This window comes from Protomyctophum parallelum (assembly GCF_964188405.1).
Source record: "Protomyctophum parallelum genome assembly, chromosome: 8".
NCBI classification, from domain to species: domain Eukaryota; kingdom Metazoa; phylum Chordata; class Actinopteri; order Myctophiformes; family Myctophidae; genus Protomyctophum; species Protomyctophum parallelum.
This window is the reverse complement of record NC_139703.1, coordinates 18,264,554-18,279,628: the sequence shown is the minus strand read 5'-3', so window position 1 is coordinate 18,279,628 and position 15,075 is coordinate 18,264,554. Positions and strand designations below refer to the sequence as shown.

Below are 15,075 nucleotides of genomic sequence, written 5' to 3'. Positions count from 1 at the left end.
CATTGCCTCCCTGCTTGGCACTCAGCATCAAGGGTTGGATTGGGGGGTATAAGTCCCTGCAGCATACTAGCATCATGTCCAAGGGGTGCACTTGTACATCAAGCTGCCTCACGCTACAGAAACAGGAGATAGTCTCCTGCCCCTGCTATGGGCCTCATGGCTCGGGCAAGGCTTACTTGTCATGCAAGTCTGCGTGAACATGAGACACAGGTGACTGTGAACTCACACTGTAGCACCCATCGCACGAGTGAAGAAATGAATGTGAATCTCACTTTCCACCCGTTAAATTTTGTTCATTGTATGTACAGTACTTGTCATATTGTAATTCTATGAGCGATGTACAGTATACAGATGGCAAATGTGCTGAGTTTCAGAGTTAGGATAATTGCATTGAAAGGCACAAATATGTTGTATTCTGTCAAGGGTTTGTTGTGGTGGTGCAGTAAGTGATAATGTTGAGACTCTGGACAGACCGGGGGGGATTGGGCGAGTTGAACACAATGGGTATCGATGGTTTAACTACCGTGTTGAAATATAGCAGCGAGAGATCGGATGTAAGGCCAAGGCCAGACCACACCAATGCAAATAGTCGCAACTCCTTGCAACAAAACAGTTTTAAGGCCAGTCCACAGTCCACACCAATGCAACTCATTTGTGGACTGGCCTTTAATACACTTTAATACACACTGTTTTGTTTTCAGATTTCAGAAAGGAAGCTTCCCACCCGGTCTGCAGGACATGTTTATGTACTCATGCAACCAGCGAGAAACAGAGAATCGGGCTATGAAGCAAATTAATTTATATATAATAATAATAATAATCAAGATGTAAGACAGCAGTTAGGTTGAGACCAGTGTTTCTGTGGGAGTGTGTGCATGTGAACAGTACAGTGCACGTGTCCTCGTCAGTGGCAGTTTTTGCAGTTGGGGTGACAGAGCTGATTGTTGATGAGTCGACACTTACAGCCACCCGATGTGTCCCCAGAACCCTGAAAACGTGCATGCACGCACACGCACACACACACACACACACACACACACACACACACACACACACACACACACACACACACACATTACAACCATGTGTTACACTCTTGATAGAAAGCTAACATTCCACAATTTTTACATGTGTAGATTGTGTACATGTGACTGTCTGCAGAATTAGTGTAAAGTTTGCATCTGTAAATGTGTACATGTAAGAGTGTGTATGTGTGTGTGTGTGTGTGTGTTGTTGCGTGCGTGCGTGCGCGTGTTTACATTTGGTCCCCAGCGAGCCTGTTTGGTAACCCAGCAGATCTCCGTTTTACACATGACACAGCAGATCCAATCACAGCCGTCCTTTTTCTGCACAATGACATCGCAGCGCGGACACTTCATGGCCTCCCCACTCTGCAGCATACCCTACAGTCAAACAGAATTATTACTAGCAAACTAGTGATACGTATCATTCTGAACAACAAACTACAGTGATCAATGTCATTATGAAACACACATCAAAGTCAAAAGCCAAAGTCAAAGTCGTACGATTAGTCACACACGTTACGTTAATTTGTCCTCGCAATCCAACCCATTGGTGCTGAGTGCCAAGCAGGAAGGCATTGGGTCCCATTTTTACAGTCTTTGGTATGACCCGGCCAGAATCGAGTTTGAGGAAATCAGTGTTGTTTTTGGCAGCAAAGTTTTATTTTAGTTTTAGTCACATTTTAGTCACCTGGAATGTTTTAGTGTTCTAGTTCTAGTTTTAGTGGACTAAATGTTATAAGATTTTAGTCGACTAAATCTATAGTTACTAAAATGTATTTTGGCTGGCCGTCGTAATGGCTGATTTTACACTTGCTGAAAGTAGCCGATCTACAAGCTCACTGCTTGTAGATCGGGTACTTTCAGCATGCAACCAAGTGTAAAATGACTTGAATCTCTTATCCACTAGTCCCTTCCTGACATTTTAGTCTAGTCTTTATTTGTTGACGAAATTGTCAATACATTTAGACTTAGTTTTAGTCATCTTAGTTTTCATTTAGTTTTCCTCAGTGGAAAAAGGTAGTAGACGAACATTTTTCGTCTTAGTTTTAGTCGACGACTGGAGGAAATGGAAATGGAACTACGGTATGGCCTACCTCCAACATGTCCTTGGTCTGCTTGGCAGCCAGGTCATTCTCTGATCGGATTCGCAGGTCATCCTGGTACTCCTTACAGTTCATGTCCTTATGAATGGCCTGCCGAAACACATACAGTATGTTGACTATCACCTCAATGTGTTGCTCATATCGTATTCTCTTTTTGTGCCCCAGAGAGACCTCTCCAAATGTAGTTTTTATGCCACTTAATTCCACACATTTGTGTTTAACATTCAGTAGATTTTCTGTGGTCTGGGGATTTCTGGCTCAAACAAGTGCTCTGATTTTCATGTAAGAGCCAGCAAATCCCATTTATGATAATGGGATTTGCCAGCAGATGTCACCGTTTTCACGGTTTTTGCCTGTTTTCATTGCAGCTCAAAAGGCTACAGAGAAAATTCAAGACCACAGAATATCCACTGATTGTTCAAAGTGCAGGTTGTTTGGGTGTAATTGAGGTCATTTGACCTAAAATAAAAAATAAAAATAAAAACCAATTAAAGTTAAGGTCATCAAACCTTTTTTTAACGCCAAGGGGCGTCTGAGCGCGTTACCTTGCAGAGGATGCAGTTGGTTTGCTGGCAGAGTTCGCAGTAGAACTGGTTGACGTCGTCCTCGTAGATGCACCAGCCGTGGCAGTTGGGCGTCTGGCAGTGGAAGCTGTGGTCCGAGCGGCTCTCCGCGATGCTCAGCCGCAACTCAAGGAACCGCTGGTGCTCCTCTTCCGTCAGGATCTGCGCACGCGCACACACACACACACACACACACACACACACACACACACACACACACACACACACACACACACACACACACACACACACACACACACACACACAGCATCAACCCGAGACCAGATGCTACAAATGTCTTCTCAATCATGACAGTTTTCTGGAAAAAAACGTGTTTCTGTATCAGTGGTTCTCAAACTATTTCAACTATGTCAAGGACCCCAAAAAAATGTGTTAGTTCCATTTCCTAAAACTATTCAAAAGATTATGACTAAAACTAAAATAAAAATTTGCTGCCAAAAACAACAGTGGACAGTAGCCGTCAGGGCTTGGGGCCTCCATGAAAAAACTATAAAAAGGCCCCACACTACAGTGTTAATTAAACTCACAGCCTTGATCTCTCGGTCCTGCAGCTTGCTGTCACAGCTGTAGTCGTTGTCCATGAAGGGACAGGACACCTCAGCATCCTGGCTGTTCACTATGGTCCCCTTAAGACACTCCCTGTTGGACACACACACGCACACACTTTAATTCTTTATTTGAATCCACAAATTACAATTATCGTGCGGGGGAAAACCAATGGGCACCTAAGGATACACATGGCACCTTCTCCTCCACACAGACAAAGTAACAGCCGAAACAGAGCAATATTTGGACAAGTTGTTTGGCTTGGCTCTTTGTCATGCCAGCTATTGTTATAGGCCACTCATGGTCAGTTCGTGTGCATGGCCCAAATATCAGTATGAAGAATCTGCTTATGATTCTAAGTAATGGTTGGTACTTTATGCGCGCACGCACTATGTGCTTGTAGATCTTCTATTTTCCAATAGCAGTATAAAAAAGTATAACATAATGCTTAAAACACCAAAAGGGGTTCCCTCCCTGTATGGGTTAAGTCTATAGTATATAGCGTGTGACCTGCAGAAGCTGTGCAGACAGTCTCTCAGCGTAGCGCCCTCTCCTGGCTCCAGTTGACAGAAGCAGATGGGACAGTCGGTCTCCGTGGAGTTGGGGACGAGGCTGTGGCCGTCCGTCTCCAGCAGGGACATGAAGTTGCTCTCTCGCTCTTCCTCAAGAGCCTTCGTTTCCCAGGGAGAGAGAGAGGGGAGGGGGAGAGAGACAGAGAGAGAGAGAGAGAGAGAGAGAGAGACTTGTCAAAAAAAGGTAACGGCACCATCCTTCTCTTCTTCTTCCTCCTATCATGTTATCCGAAGGGCCAATTTATGCTTTGAGCGACAAGTGTCGAACGACATGTCACACGACGACAGTGAAGTCAAAACAAAGAAATAAATAAACAACTAAGAAAAAACTGAACTTGGGAAACAAGCCTTCAATACCTGCAGCATGGAATAACTTGCAGACAGATCTGCAAACTGATCTTGCTTAGGTCTATTAACCCATTTAGACCTGAGGACGAATGCCTTTTAAATCCTGACAGTTTTCAGAAAAACCTCATGTTTCTGTCAGTCGTTGACATTTTCATGTCAAGGACCCCAAGAATTATCTGTAATTGGCCGCCGACCCCCCATCTGAAGATTTGAGTTAAAAATGGTGGGTCTGAATTAATATATATTCAAAGATTTGCACTACATTTTTACGATTTTTCAAAAATAGCAGATCTACAAGCTCATAATGCTGCACCAAGTGCTGCTTTTCAATTTTCAATTTTTCAAAGTATAACAGAATGCTTAACACCAAAAGGGGTTCCCGGACCGCCCAAAATGGGTTCAACGATATCTTGTATCTCAATGGGATTTTCACTTCTATATGAATAAATAAAAAATAAAAGGTATTAAAGAAAGCCATGTCACCTGTTGGTACTGCAGCGTGGCCAGCTCCTCCCTCTGCAGTCGCATGGTCTCGTCCTGGTCTGGCCGGTAGATGTCAGGCACCTGGTACGTCTCTGGTCGCTCCTCAGCGCAGATCTCACAGCCAGGACGCGTTGGCTTGTTGAGGAAGGTACACACCTTACAGGACCAGGCCAGCTGCAGGCAGGCAGGCAGGCACATGCACACACATTACAATATTACTTAATGACATAGTTCCATGTTGATAATAAGTGGAATTCCCCTATAACGACTACCACAACCAAACCTCTGTAACCTCAGAATCTCTAACCTTATCCCCATGACTAACCCAAAACATAGAACTCGAGAAAGCCCTGATTAAAGAGAGGACATGTCTTACACATATAGGTCCTGATTCTTCAAAAACGAAATGCGCCAGAGTGTAACGGTGACGGAAACAGATATCGTATTTATCCGTCCGATCAAGCTACGTTGAGATGACGTGTTATTCAGAGAGTGGTGTGTACCACAGGTGCGCTGGCGTATCGCAGGTGTATGTCATACTGAAAGCAGCGGGTGCAAAGTGATCGGAAAAGAAACCGACAACCTCATCTGCATTGATCCACGCCCAATTTCATACCATAAAAGGCTTCAAGCATGACTCAGCAGACAGCAGTTTGTCTGAGATCACAGCCGCGGTCACTGCTATCCAAGCTTGCAACGTTGCGTGCTCCGCTGAAGCAATATAATTATAATTTATTTAATTAAGTTCGGGACCAAGGCGGGTGCTCACTCACACCTTTGCAGAGGTAAAACATATCCGATATTTAAAATATCGGATATGTCAATGCAAAAGTCGTCTTTTCAGAGAGAGCGAGAGAGAGAGAGAGACGAGAGAGGGAGGGGGGCTGCATGGGCCCTCGACACTGTTGCGCGATAAAGAACAGTAGCCTAGCCCATACATTCATAAGTAAATATATTATAGGCCTGGGATCCTCTTGTCTGAAGAAATTATAATCCAGTGAGTTTATCCAGTGAGTTAAACTATTCTGTGTGTGGCATCCATGTGATCAATATCAATATACATTATTATAAATTCTGTCTGTCTGTCCGTCATGTTCACGAGTGGAGGTGAGCTGGTTTAAAACTGATATGACTGGCCGACTTTCAAACACGCTGCATTCATTAGGCTATAAATGTGGTCTTCTATTTTTTATATAGGGCTAATTAGCCCTATTCATTTCCCAATGTGAATCGGATCGGCAGCACGCTGCTGTCTGCCCCCCCCCCCCCCCCCCCCCCCACACACACACACACACACACACACACACACCGAAACAACGTTAGATTCGTACAGTGCAAAATGCAGATAAGTGTAGGCCTATGTTCTTATTATAATTGTGAGTTTGTTTTTTAACATGCAGTCCGCGAGAGCCGATCAACAAGCTCACAACGCGTTGCACTGCGAGTAGCCTAGAGAAGGCTGTCAAGTGAGCAGCGCAATCGCGCATGGCATGCTATAGAAATATCCTAATAAATAAATAAAAAGGTGTCGGGGCTTGCAGGGGCAGTTTCCTTATGGGACTCTATAGGCTAACTTGCCTCTAGAATGCATGCATTTAGGCATACAAGTGCACTCGGCTTTTATATATATATATCGTTTTTTTATGTGCTGATCGACCAATATGTTGGGGACACATGCCTACATATTTTATCTGAGATTTGGGAACAATTTATTGATTCAGCATGAAGACTAAAGCCTTCTGAATAAATCTATACGCTAGTGTATGCTTCCGCAAATTTCTCCGCCACCTAAAGAGCTCCCGTAGCATTTAGCGGAATTTCCGACCAACCAAAGACAGCGTCAAGTTCACGGCCATTTCCATGAATTCCAAATTAATGTGGGAAATCCACGTAAATGCCTTTCCGCCAGCGTCACGGCAATATATCAGCGGAAACGCGTTAATGAATCAGGCCCATAGAGCGTCGCAGTCCCGCCCCCTCGAGAAACCTGGAAAAGAAATCCACGTTCATTTTCCTCATAGACTTTTCAGAAAGTATTTATTTAAAGACGTTTACGCCGCGGACAAAGCCAACTCTTGTCGTGGCAAATCATGACAACAAACACAATTTTTCGGGCTGAACAAATAAAAAGAAGAAAACACATTTTTTGTTGTTTTTCTTCTTTGTAATTATTTGTTTGGTCCAAAATATTGTGTTTGTTGTCATGATTTGTCACGAAAAGAGTTGGCTTTGTACGACGCTTATAAGGTCTTTAAATAAATACATTTTGAAATGTCTATAGAAAAAATGCATTGGAAACTATTTCCTGGGCCTGGCGTCATCATGAAATGGGGCGGGACTGTGACGCTCTATTGTCTGCGGTCATTGTCTTTTTCATTCATTTCAAGATTTTTGGGCCCAGCACCATGTCTAAAAACTGCGGGATGTGCATATCTTTCTCCTTTTTTGCATTTAACCCAAAACATAACCCCTAACCTAACCGTAATCCCAACAGGAATCTTTTCCTAATAGTAACACTAACTCTAAAGGTCTGCAGGCTTGTAGATCAGATATGTTTTTGTTGGATGCTATTGCTCACCCCAGATTAGTGACAGCCATACATCCTCTCAGTCTCACCCGTAATGTAACTGCTAACAGAACAGCTCATAATTCCACCGACCTGAGGTTTGGGAAGCAAAGGAGGTGGAGCAGCCTTGGGAGCCTTGGGAGGCTGAGGCAGGGGATTCTGTTGGGAACCAGGATGAACTATCTTCCCCACCTCTTCCACACCTCTCGGCACGAGGTGCATCGACTCCATGATGCCTATAAAGACAGACAGCAACTTGATTCACCCAGATAAGTACCCAGGCAAAAACTACCCAATTATGGTTCAGTGAACTCCAAATCAAAGTTTCTGCTAAGGCTTCTACAAAGGTGACCAGATTTAACTGAGAGCGTGCCATCGCGCACATTCCAGCTTTTCACCAGAGGAGGAAAACTTTTTTTCTTTTCTTTTCAAACTGAGTTAATAGCACAGGCAGACTCTTTACATACTAGAGCATGTCTGAAATAAGTGTCAGAGCTTAAACATGTAGCTAGGTGTAATGTTAGAGACCACAGAAGTGAACCTTTCAAGCCTGTTTTCTCAACTCGCTGCTTTCTGCAAGACATTTTAATACTCTATAAGCCATATCTCCTAAACTGGTGGGTCAAACTGAACAACCAATATATCAATTGGAAGCTATGATTCCCTGCTTTCATATGACATGAAAATCCAATGGCAGCCCCTCAGTCAAATTTTGGCACAAATGTCTTCTAAATCCTGACAGTTTTCTGAAAAACTCATGTTTCTATGTCAGTGGTGCTCAACCTCCAGAATTATCTGTATTTGGCCGCCGGCCCCCATCTGAAAATATGTTGTTCCATGGACCTCCCCAGAAGCAAAGTTTTGAGTTGAAAACATTCGCTCTGAAAGAATATACATTCATAGACTAAATAAAATACCATAGAATTATTACATTTTGTCAAGCTAGGATTTTCCTTTAAGTATCTCCTCTGAACCTCTTCAATGTCATCTGCTTGCAAACTGTGAGATAAACTGTGATGGAAGTATTCTGTGCATGCCGAAGGTTGAAACACTACTGAATTTGTCAATACCTTCACCTATAAAACTCTATTCCATAACTGTAGAGCCTAGATTTGTCCATTGGATAATCAAATAAAAAATGCAGTTTGAAGAGAAACAAATTCACAAACAAATTAATTATTCTCGAATTCTCTTATCTTAAAGTATTTTACCTATACACAAGGTGCATTGCACACTGAAACTTGAAAATAGTTCATCGTGTCTCTGGAATCAACTTAAACCAACCAAAATCTTTAACTTCCAAAATGGAAATTCACAAGAAAGTTTAAAAGGGAAATTAAGATAAACCTCACTCCAAATATATATCTGTCTTGTCTTCTGTGCATCTTTATCAAGGGTGGCGGTTAGGGGTGTAACGATATAGTAACTGCATCGAAAAATCGATTTTAATTTCATGAATCGAAGTATATCGAAATGAAAACAGCAACATTGATTAGTAGGGATGCTTTTTTATCCCGATCCGATTCCGATCATTAGATTTTGAGACATACCGATACCGATCTTTCCGGTCCGATCTTTATATTTTTATATAACACTTATGCCATATCACAATAGCACATATCCTAATCTATGTCACTCTAGTCTAGTCGTGTTGCCTTTCAATTATTGAAAGGCAAGACTGTCACTGTGTTTTTTTTCTTTCTATGAATCTATGAATATTATCATTTGTTTGGTATTGTTGTTAACCTTTTGTTTTTCTGTCTAAAGGTTTACAACCTTAATGAACCAACCAATCAACACAATGGAGCCAACAGTTCAAAAGAAACAAAGTTGGAAAATAAAAAGTTGATTTGAGTTGTAAATCTTGAGTTGTCTCTAGTCCTTTGGAGTTGAACAGGACATGAACTTGACAGTTAATTAGAGTGAATACAGCTTATAGGACATAAGTCAAGTTAAAACTCTCATTCAGAGAGAGTACTACTACAGGCAGCTATGCCATCATGCATAGCGGGGGTTGCATTTCCTTTGTTTTCATCATAGCTAGTCTTTCATGCCTCTGAGTGTGACTAGTCTTTGTTTGATGATCTCTGACTGGAGGAAGGAAAACAACTAGCAAACACAACATCTTTTTTTTTTTTTTTATCTCACTGCTTATACATCTTTCTTTAAGATTTACAATAAAAATATCTGATCTTTTCTCCCCGATTTCGATCTTTTGAAAATCATGTGATTGGAGCCAATTTCCAACCGGAATCAATAGGGACAACCCTATTGATTATGTATCGTATTGTTTTGCAATGCAAATAATCGGTATTGAATCGTTTTGCTATGCAAATAATCTTTTTTGTGCGTGGTATTTAGCAATTTTTAGAATAAAATATTTTAGATAAAAGAAAAAGGAGGGGATTAATTACTTAAAATAATGTCAATGTATTTGAAATAGTTACTGTATCAATTTCAAATCATTGAATCGTATCGGATCGCCATAATGAACCAATACCGTCCATGTATCGTATCGTCAACCACGTATCGTGATACGTATCGTATCGCTGTTAAAATCGCTACACCCCTAGTGGCGGTATAAGTGTGTGCGTGATACTGACTCTCCAAGCACTGCTGCTCTGCGTCCAGATGCTGCTGCTGCCGCGTGAGGTGAGCGGCCTGCGCCGACAGGATGAACAGGAAGGCCTGGTCTCCGTTCTGACGCACGCCGTGGCTGTACAGCGTGTCTCTGTCCCGCGCCAAGCGCTTCCCGATCACCCAGCGCTGCAGCGCCGGGTGGAACCCAAAGTCAGCGCTGATCTGTTAACACAGGGCAGTGGTTCTCAAACCTTTTCATGTCAAGGACCCCCAAATCCTATATGTATTAGGCAGCGGACCCCACATTTCAAAAGATATGCCAGTGAGTGACCCCCATAAGAGAGGACTTTTTACGGCTATAGCAGTGATTCCGAAACATATTAATTTCATGGACCCCCAGTTTCACTCACACACACATTAGGCTACGGACCCCCGATTTAATGGCATTTCTATCTCTGGTACCCCAATTTATATTTAAGACCACTGTTAATTTAACTCTGAGAGTGTACAACAAGAATCAAATGGGGTCCATTTGGTTCCATTTGTACACTCTCAGAGTTAAATTAACATTGATTTTACAATATAAATTGGGGTACCAGAGATAGAAATGCCAACAAATAGTGGACCGTAGCCTAATTCAGTTAAAACTGGGGGTCCTTGAAATTAAACGGTTTGGGAATCACTGTGAGAGCTGTAAAAGTCTTCTCTCATGGGGGACCCTGGCATATATCTTCAAATATGGGTCCTTGGGCTGATAAGAGTCGATTTGGGAGTCCTTGACATGAAAAAGTTTGGGAACCACTGTACTAAAGCAGCGGTTCCCAATTATTATTTTTTGACTGTGACCCAATAGAGACCGGCACAGAAACTATAGGGAAAATAGCAGATCTACAAGGAATTTCTTAGATGTGTTTGTTTGTTTTAAAATGTATAAACTATTGGAATTCTGACCCAAAATGGTTTCTGACCCACTGCTTGGGAACCACTGTAGTAGAGCACAGGTATATACACCTGTGATAATGATGTGATACATATTATATGATATGATATTATGTGTATAATACAGTATGCTAGAATATTCTTCTTATGGGGAAATTGTCACCTCACAGATGACAGATGTAAATGGTAAATGGTAAATGGTGCATTTATATAGCGGCTTTATCCAAAGCGCTTTACAGAGATTGTGCATTACATTCACCCATTCACACACACATTCATACACCGATGGCAGCGGAAACCATGCAAGGCACCAACTAGCACATCGGGAGCAATTAGGGGTTCAGTGTCTTGCTCAAGGACACTTCGACAGTAACTCTGGGGGAGCCCGGGTTCAAACTGGCAACCTTACGGTTACCATCCAGGCACTCTACCCCTGAGCCACCTACTACATGATTTTATTACCCTATTGTATTATGTTCTTGTCTTCTGTAAATGTCTGTGTAATCTCTGAGCCCTACCTTGTCTTTGAGTTGTGCTATCATCATCTCTGGAGACACCACGATGGTCACGGGGATGTAGTACTCTGACTGAGCGTCCTCCACTCCCACCTTCAACCTGCATGTGGCGCAGAATAGCACAGAGACAACACACAGAGACTAGTACCTGTCCCAACACCACTTTCTTTACAATTTATTTTGAAAAACATTTTCAAATTGTTCAACTAGCCGATCTACATCGACACATGAAACACATGTATAGTTTAAAGGACAAAATAGTTTAAGGGCAGAGATTAAAATAGGGTGCATTTTGCATCCCAAAACGCAGTTTATAGTTAAGGGACGCAATAAAACAACGCCAGTAGTGCATCCACGGGATGCACTACTGTTTTTTATTCTAGTTTATTTTGCTAGCTTTAGTTATAATAATCATTTCTTCTTCTGTTTTCTACATGAAAATAACCATATAAAATGAAATGGGAGTTAAATGCTGCAATTTGTAAATGGCAAAATGGGACTCATAAAATCATGTCCCTGGTTATTTGCTTATTTCCATCGAAATAAGTAGTAAAGTGTGCCGCTTGGGTTATTATTTACATTATGAAGAGAGGATATATACAAAAAAAAAAAAAAAAAGAGCGATGGTAATAAGCGAATTAGCACAACACCCCATAGCCCCATTCAATTCAATGCAATTCATTTAGGGCTTATGGTAGGGGAAATAGCCAATAAGGAGCTTTTGCACAAAATAACACCTGGACCTCTTTGGTGGGGATGTAACAACTACAAAAAAAGGTAAGAAAGCCTTTTAGTATGGAATTCTCCTTTAAGCTCAGACTACACCTACGGCCCACTTCCTCCTGATTGTGTCCTCTCTTTCCACGCACATAATAAAGCCTTAATTACCACACGACCGTATTTGTATATGGGCCTTTCAACTACACACAGCAACTTGGAATGTTGACAGGCCTCATTGCACACGTTTGTACACTTTCAGAGTTACAAAACCTGTCCTCAACCTCAACAAAATGTTGACAGGCCTCGATCTGCCACCATGTGTCAATGTGTGAATGTTATGCCCTTTGTAATGTGCTTTGGATAATTAGATAATATATAAAAGCACCGTTTCTCATTGACATGACTTCTGCAATGGCGTCTGGGGGTGTCCGCACATAATTCCGACGGAGCATTAGTCCGACATGCGGAGTACTCACCACATGTGCCACGGGTGTTAGAAATGTACTGGTACAGCGATTAGCATTGCTGCATCCCGCGTTGTTAAATAAAAGGCATTTTTATGCATTTATGCCATTGGCTTTCAACTACGCGCCCCTATCGGCCGGGAGGAGTGTGGCACTGGGTGTGTTCGATATAGGCACGCTGACCCGACCGCACTGCCAATACAAACTAATAGGCGGGTGCGCTCCCGGTGTGCAACTGTGAATTTCCCAAACGAACCCCGAAAAGTAGTCGGGGTGCTCGGATAAAAATGCTTTTTATTAAACAACGCGTGATGCAGCAATGCTAATCGCTGTACCAGCACATTTCTAACACCCGTGGCACATGTGGTGAGGACTTTATATTTGAAATCTGATTATCTGTTTATGTACACGTGTCATAAACACCTGTCATGATTGATAATCATGACAGTCATGTTTCAGGGCTAGGTTAGGTTAGGGTTTGAGGACCAGCAAAATGAGCATCAAAATCAGTTTAACCACTTTAACCATATTATACATTGGCTATTTTAGGAATTCTGAATATTTCCAAAACATTTTTAACTACATAAATCTTGTATGGGGGGTCCCTCCCTCCCTCCCTGGCACAAGAATATGTTCAGGTGGGGCCAGTCCGCAGAAGCCCAAATACATGAATGAATGTTTGAGAAGTGCTGACTTACTGTATGGAGGCTTGTGGATAGGCCTCTCTGTTGATGTTGACAGATACGGGAACACAGAGCTCAGACAGCCTCTGGGAGAGCCTGACGGCCTCCTGTTTCTCCCCAGTACTGATGGCCTCGCTCAGGGAGACAGCCAGCTCCTCAGCTGCATTGGAACGGAGTGGACGCACCAGGACAGCCAGGGTTATTATTATAATGGAGTGGACACACCAGGACAGCCAGGGTTCTTATTATAGATCTGCTGTACCGCTATTTATTATGAGCTGGATGGATGGATGGATGGACGCCGGTCAAACAGACAGACAGACAGACAGACAGACAGACAGACAGACAGACTTCGCAAACACACGCTCGCTCGCACGCACACACACACACTCACTCTCACTGGGAACAAGCTTGTCCTCAAAAATGCCTTTATCGGGTGTGCACACCATTTTCAATTAATCAAAACAATTAGAGACGTACGAATATACACAACTATATAGTCAAAACAGGAAATCATCATAGAGGAGGTAAAAAGGGAAAAGAAACATATAGGCCTACAGTGAGGGGGAAAAGGGGTGGGGGGATTCAGATTATACGGTGACCAGTTTCGAATTGCAGACGTCCGTAGGTGCCCTTTGAGGGCGGTTTTGAAGGAGTCAAGGGATTCTCATGTCTTAATGACTGTTGGTAGGGTGTTCCACATTTTGGTGGCATATAGGAGCGAAATGTATTTAGACCCTTGTTTGTGCCGAATCTGGGTTGCACATGGTTTGTTGAACTCCCTGTACACACACACACACACACACACACACACACACACACACACACACACACACACACACACACACACACGTTGCCCAACATATAAGTGGCACTTTGACCCTGCTGTCACTGTGGCTGTCAATACTCCATAGGACATGTTAATGAAAGTGTATTGTCTGTATATTCTCACCCTCTTTGAGACAGTCAGTGGAAGGAGATGTCATGATTGCCTACAAGGACAAACAAACAATCAATATTGAAAATGTTATTCACAGTTTGTAGAATGGTAGCCCTGGAACATGACTGTCATATAATACAAAAACTGCTACTGAGGATGTAACCAGAAAAAGCACTGTTAAGACTTTATATACATCCACAGGGCTCCTCCATTTTCAATTGTTAATCAGTTATTTTCTGAAAGCGACACTTGAGCTAAATGAGCTACTGTATTTATTTACTGTATTATTTCACACAGCCTTTCAGTTTCAAATCGTACTTAGGCTATTCTAAAGTTATACTCACTTGAGCACCGCCCACCGGGCTATTGTCTGCAGTGGAATGTCCAGTTGAAAGATAATGTTCTTTATGGCATTATTAACTGTACAGTATAGTTTCAGAGTCTTGTGTTTCTACACGCAGCACAACCGAATAGAAAGTGAAACTATAGGAAATATAGCCTGGCACTTGCTTTCAGGAAGTGTTTTGCATGCCCCGCCCTCTCTTCGATGAGGCTACACATGAAAATATATTATTGGGAAGTTGTTGTTTTTTGCACGCACTTCAAAAACGTTGGATTATTGGGAATAGCTGTGAAACCTTTTTGACCTTTTTTTTGTATATATATATATATATATATATATATAGGCCTAAAAAATTGTTTTAGGCTAGACTAATTTTGACTACTTTAAGAAGAATAGAATACAAATAGAACAGAATAATGAAGTCACAGACAGTTGTGTGTTTATATATCCATCCAGCAGAGGGCAGTGTCTATCAAGAGGCCAAATAAAAAAGTTACTGTCAATATTTACAGACCTTTAAAAAAAGGTACCCTCATGTTTGTCTTTATTAAAAATACATTGAGGTGGATGATTTGAAATAGAAACAATTACTTAAACATAATATCCTATGTCAAATTACCACTCACATTAAAGGCTATGGACAGGCTATCTGTTCCCTATGCAT

The 15,075-nt window shown here is 42.0% G+C and overlaps 1 protein-coding gene across 1 annotated transcript; it reads right to left on the bottom strand.

The window, feature by feature from the left end:
- Positions 1-527: 527 nt before the first annotated feature.
- Positions 528-14,418, bottom strand: rbck1 (RanBP-type and C3HC4-type zinc finger containing 1). Its single transcript, XM_083771723.1, has 13 exons — positions 14,413-14,418; positions 14,081-14,120; positions 13,144-13,288; positions 11,265-11,361; positions 9,831-10,029; positions 7,321-7,463; positions 4,662-4,835; positions 3,769-3,929; positions 3,240-3,351; positions 2,674-2,853; positions 2,120-2,218; positions 1,260-1,403; positions 528-988 (listed from the first exon to the last, which is right to left on the bottom strand). Exons 2-13 carry the CDS (start codon positions 14,112-14,114, stop codon positions 905-907), a joined length of 1,572 nt encoding a protein of 523 aa, XP_083627849.1. The 5' UTR covers positions 14,115-14,120; positions 14,413-14,418; the 3' UTR covers positions 528-904.
- Positions 14,419-15,075: the final 657 nt, after the last annotated feature.

Bases quoted from the DNA above. Each gene is read 5' to 3' on its own strand.
- rbck1 (XM_083771723.1), bottom strand. From the start codon at position 14,114: ATGACATCTCCTTCCACTGACTGTCTCAAAGAGG. The intron at 7,464-9,830 runs GTCAGTATCACG...CTGTCTTTATAG, and splicing joins AGAGCAGCAGTGCTTGGAGA to GCATCATGGAGTCGATGCAC. The intron at 2,854-3,239 runs GTGAGTTTAATT...GCGCGTGCGCAG, and splicing joins AGGACCGAGAGATCAAGGCT to ATCCTGACGGAAGAGGAGCA.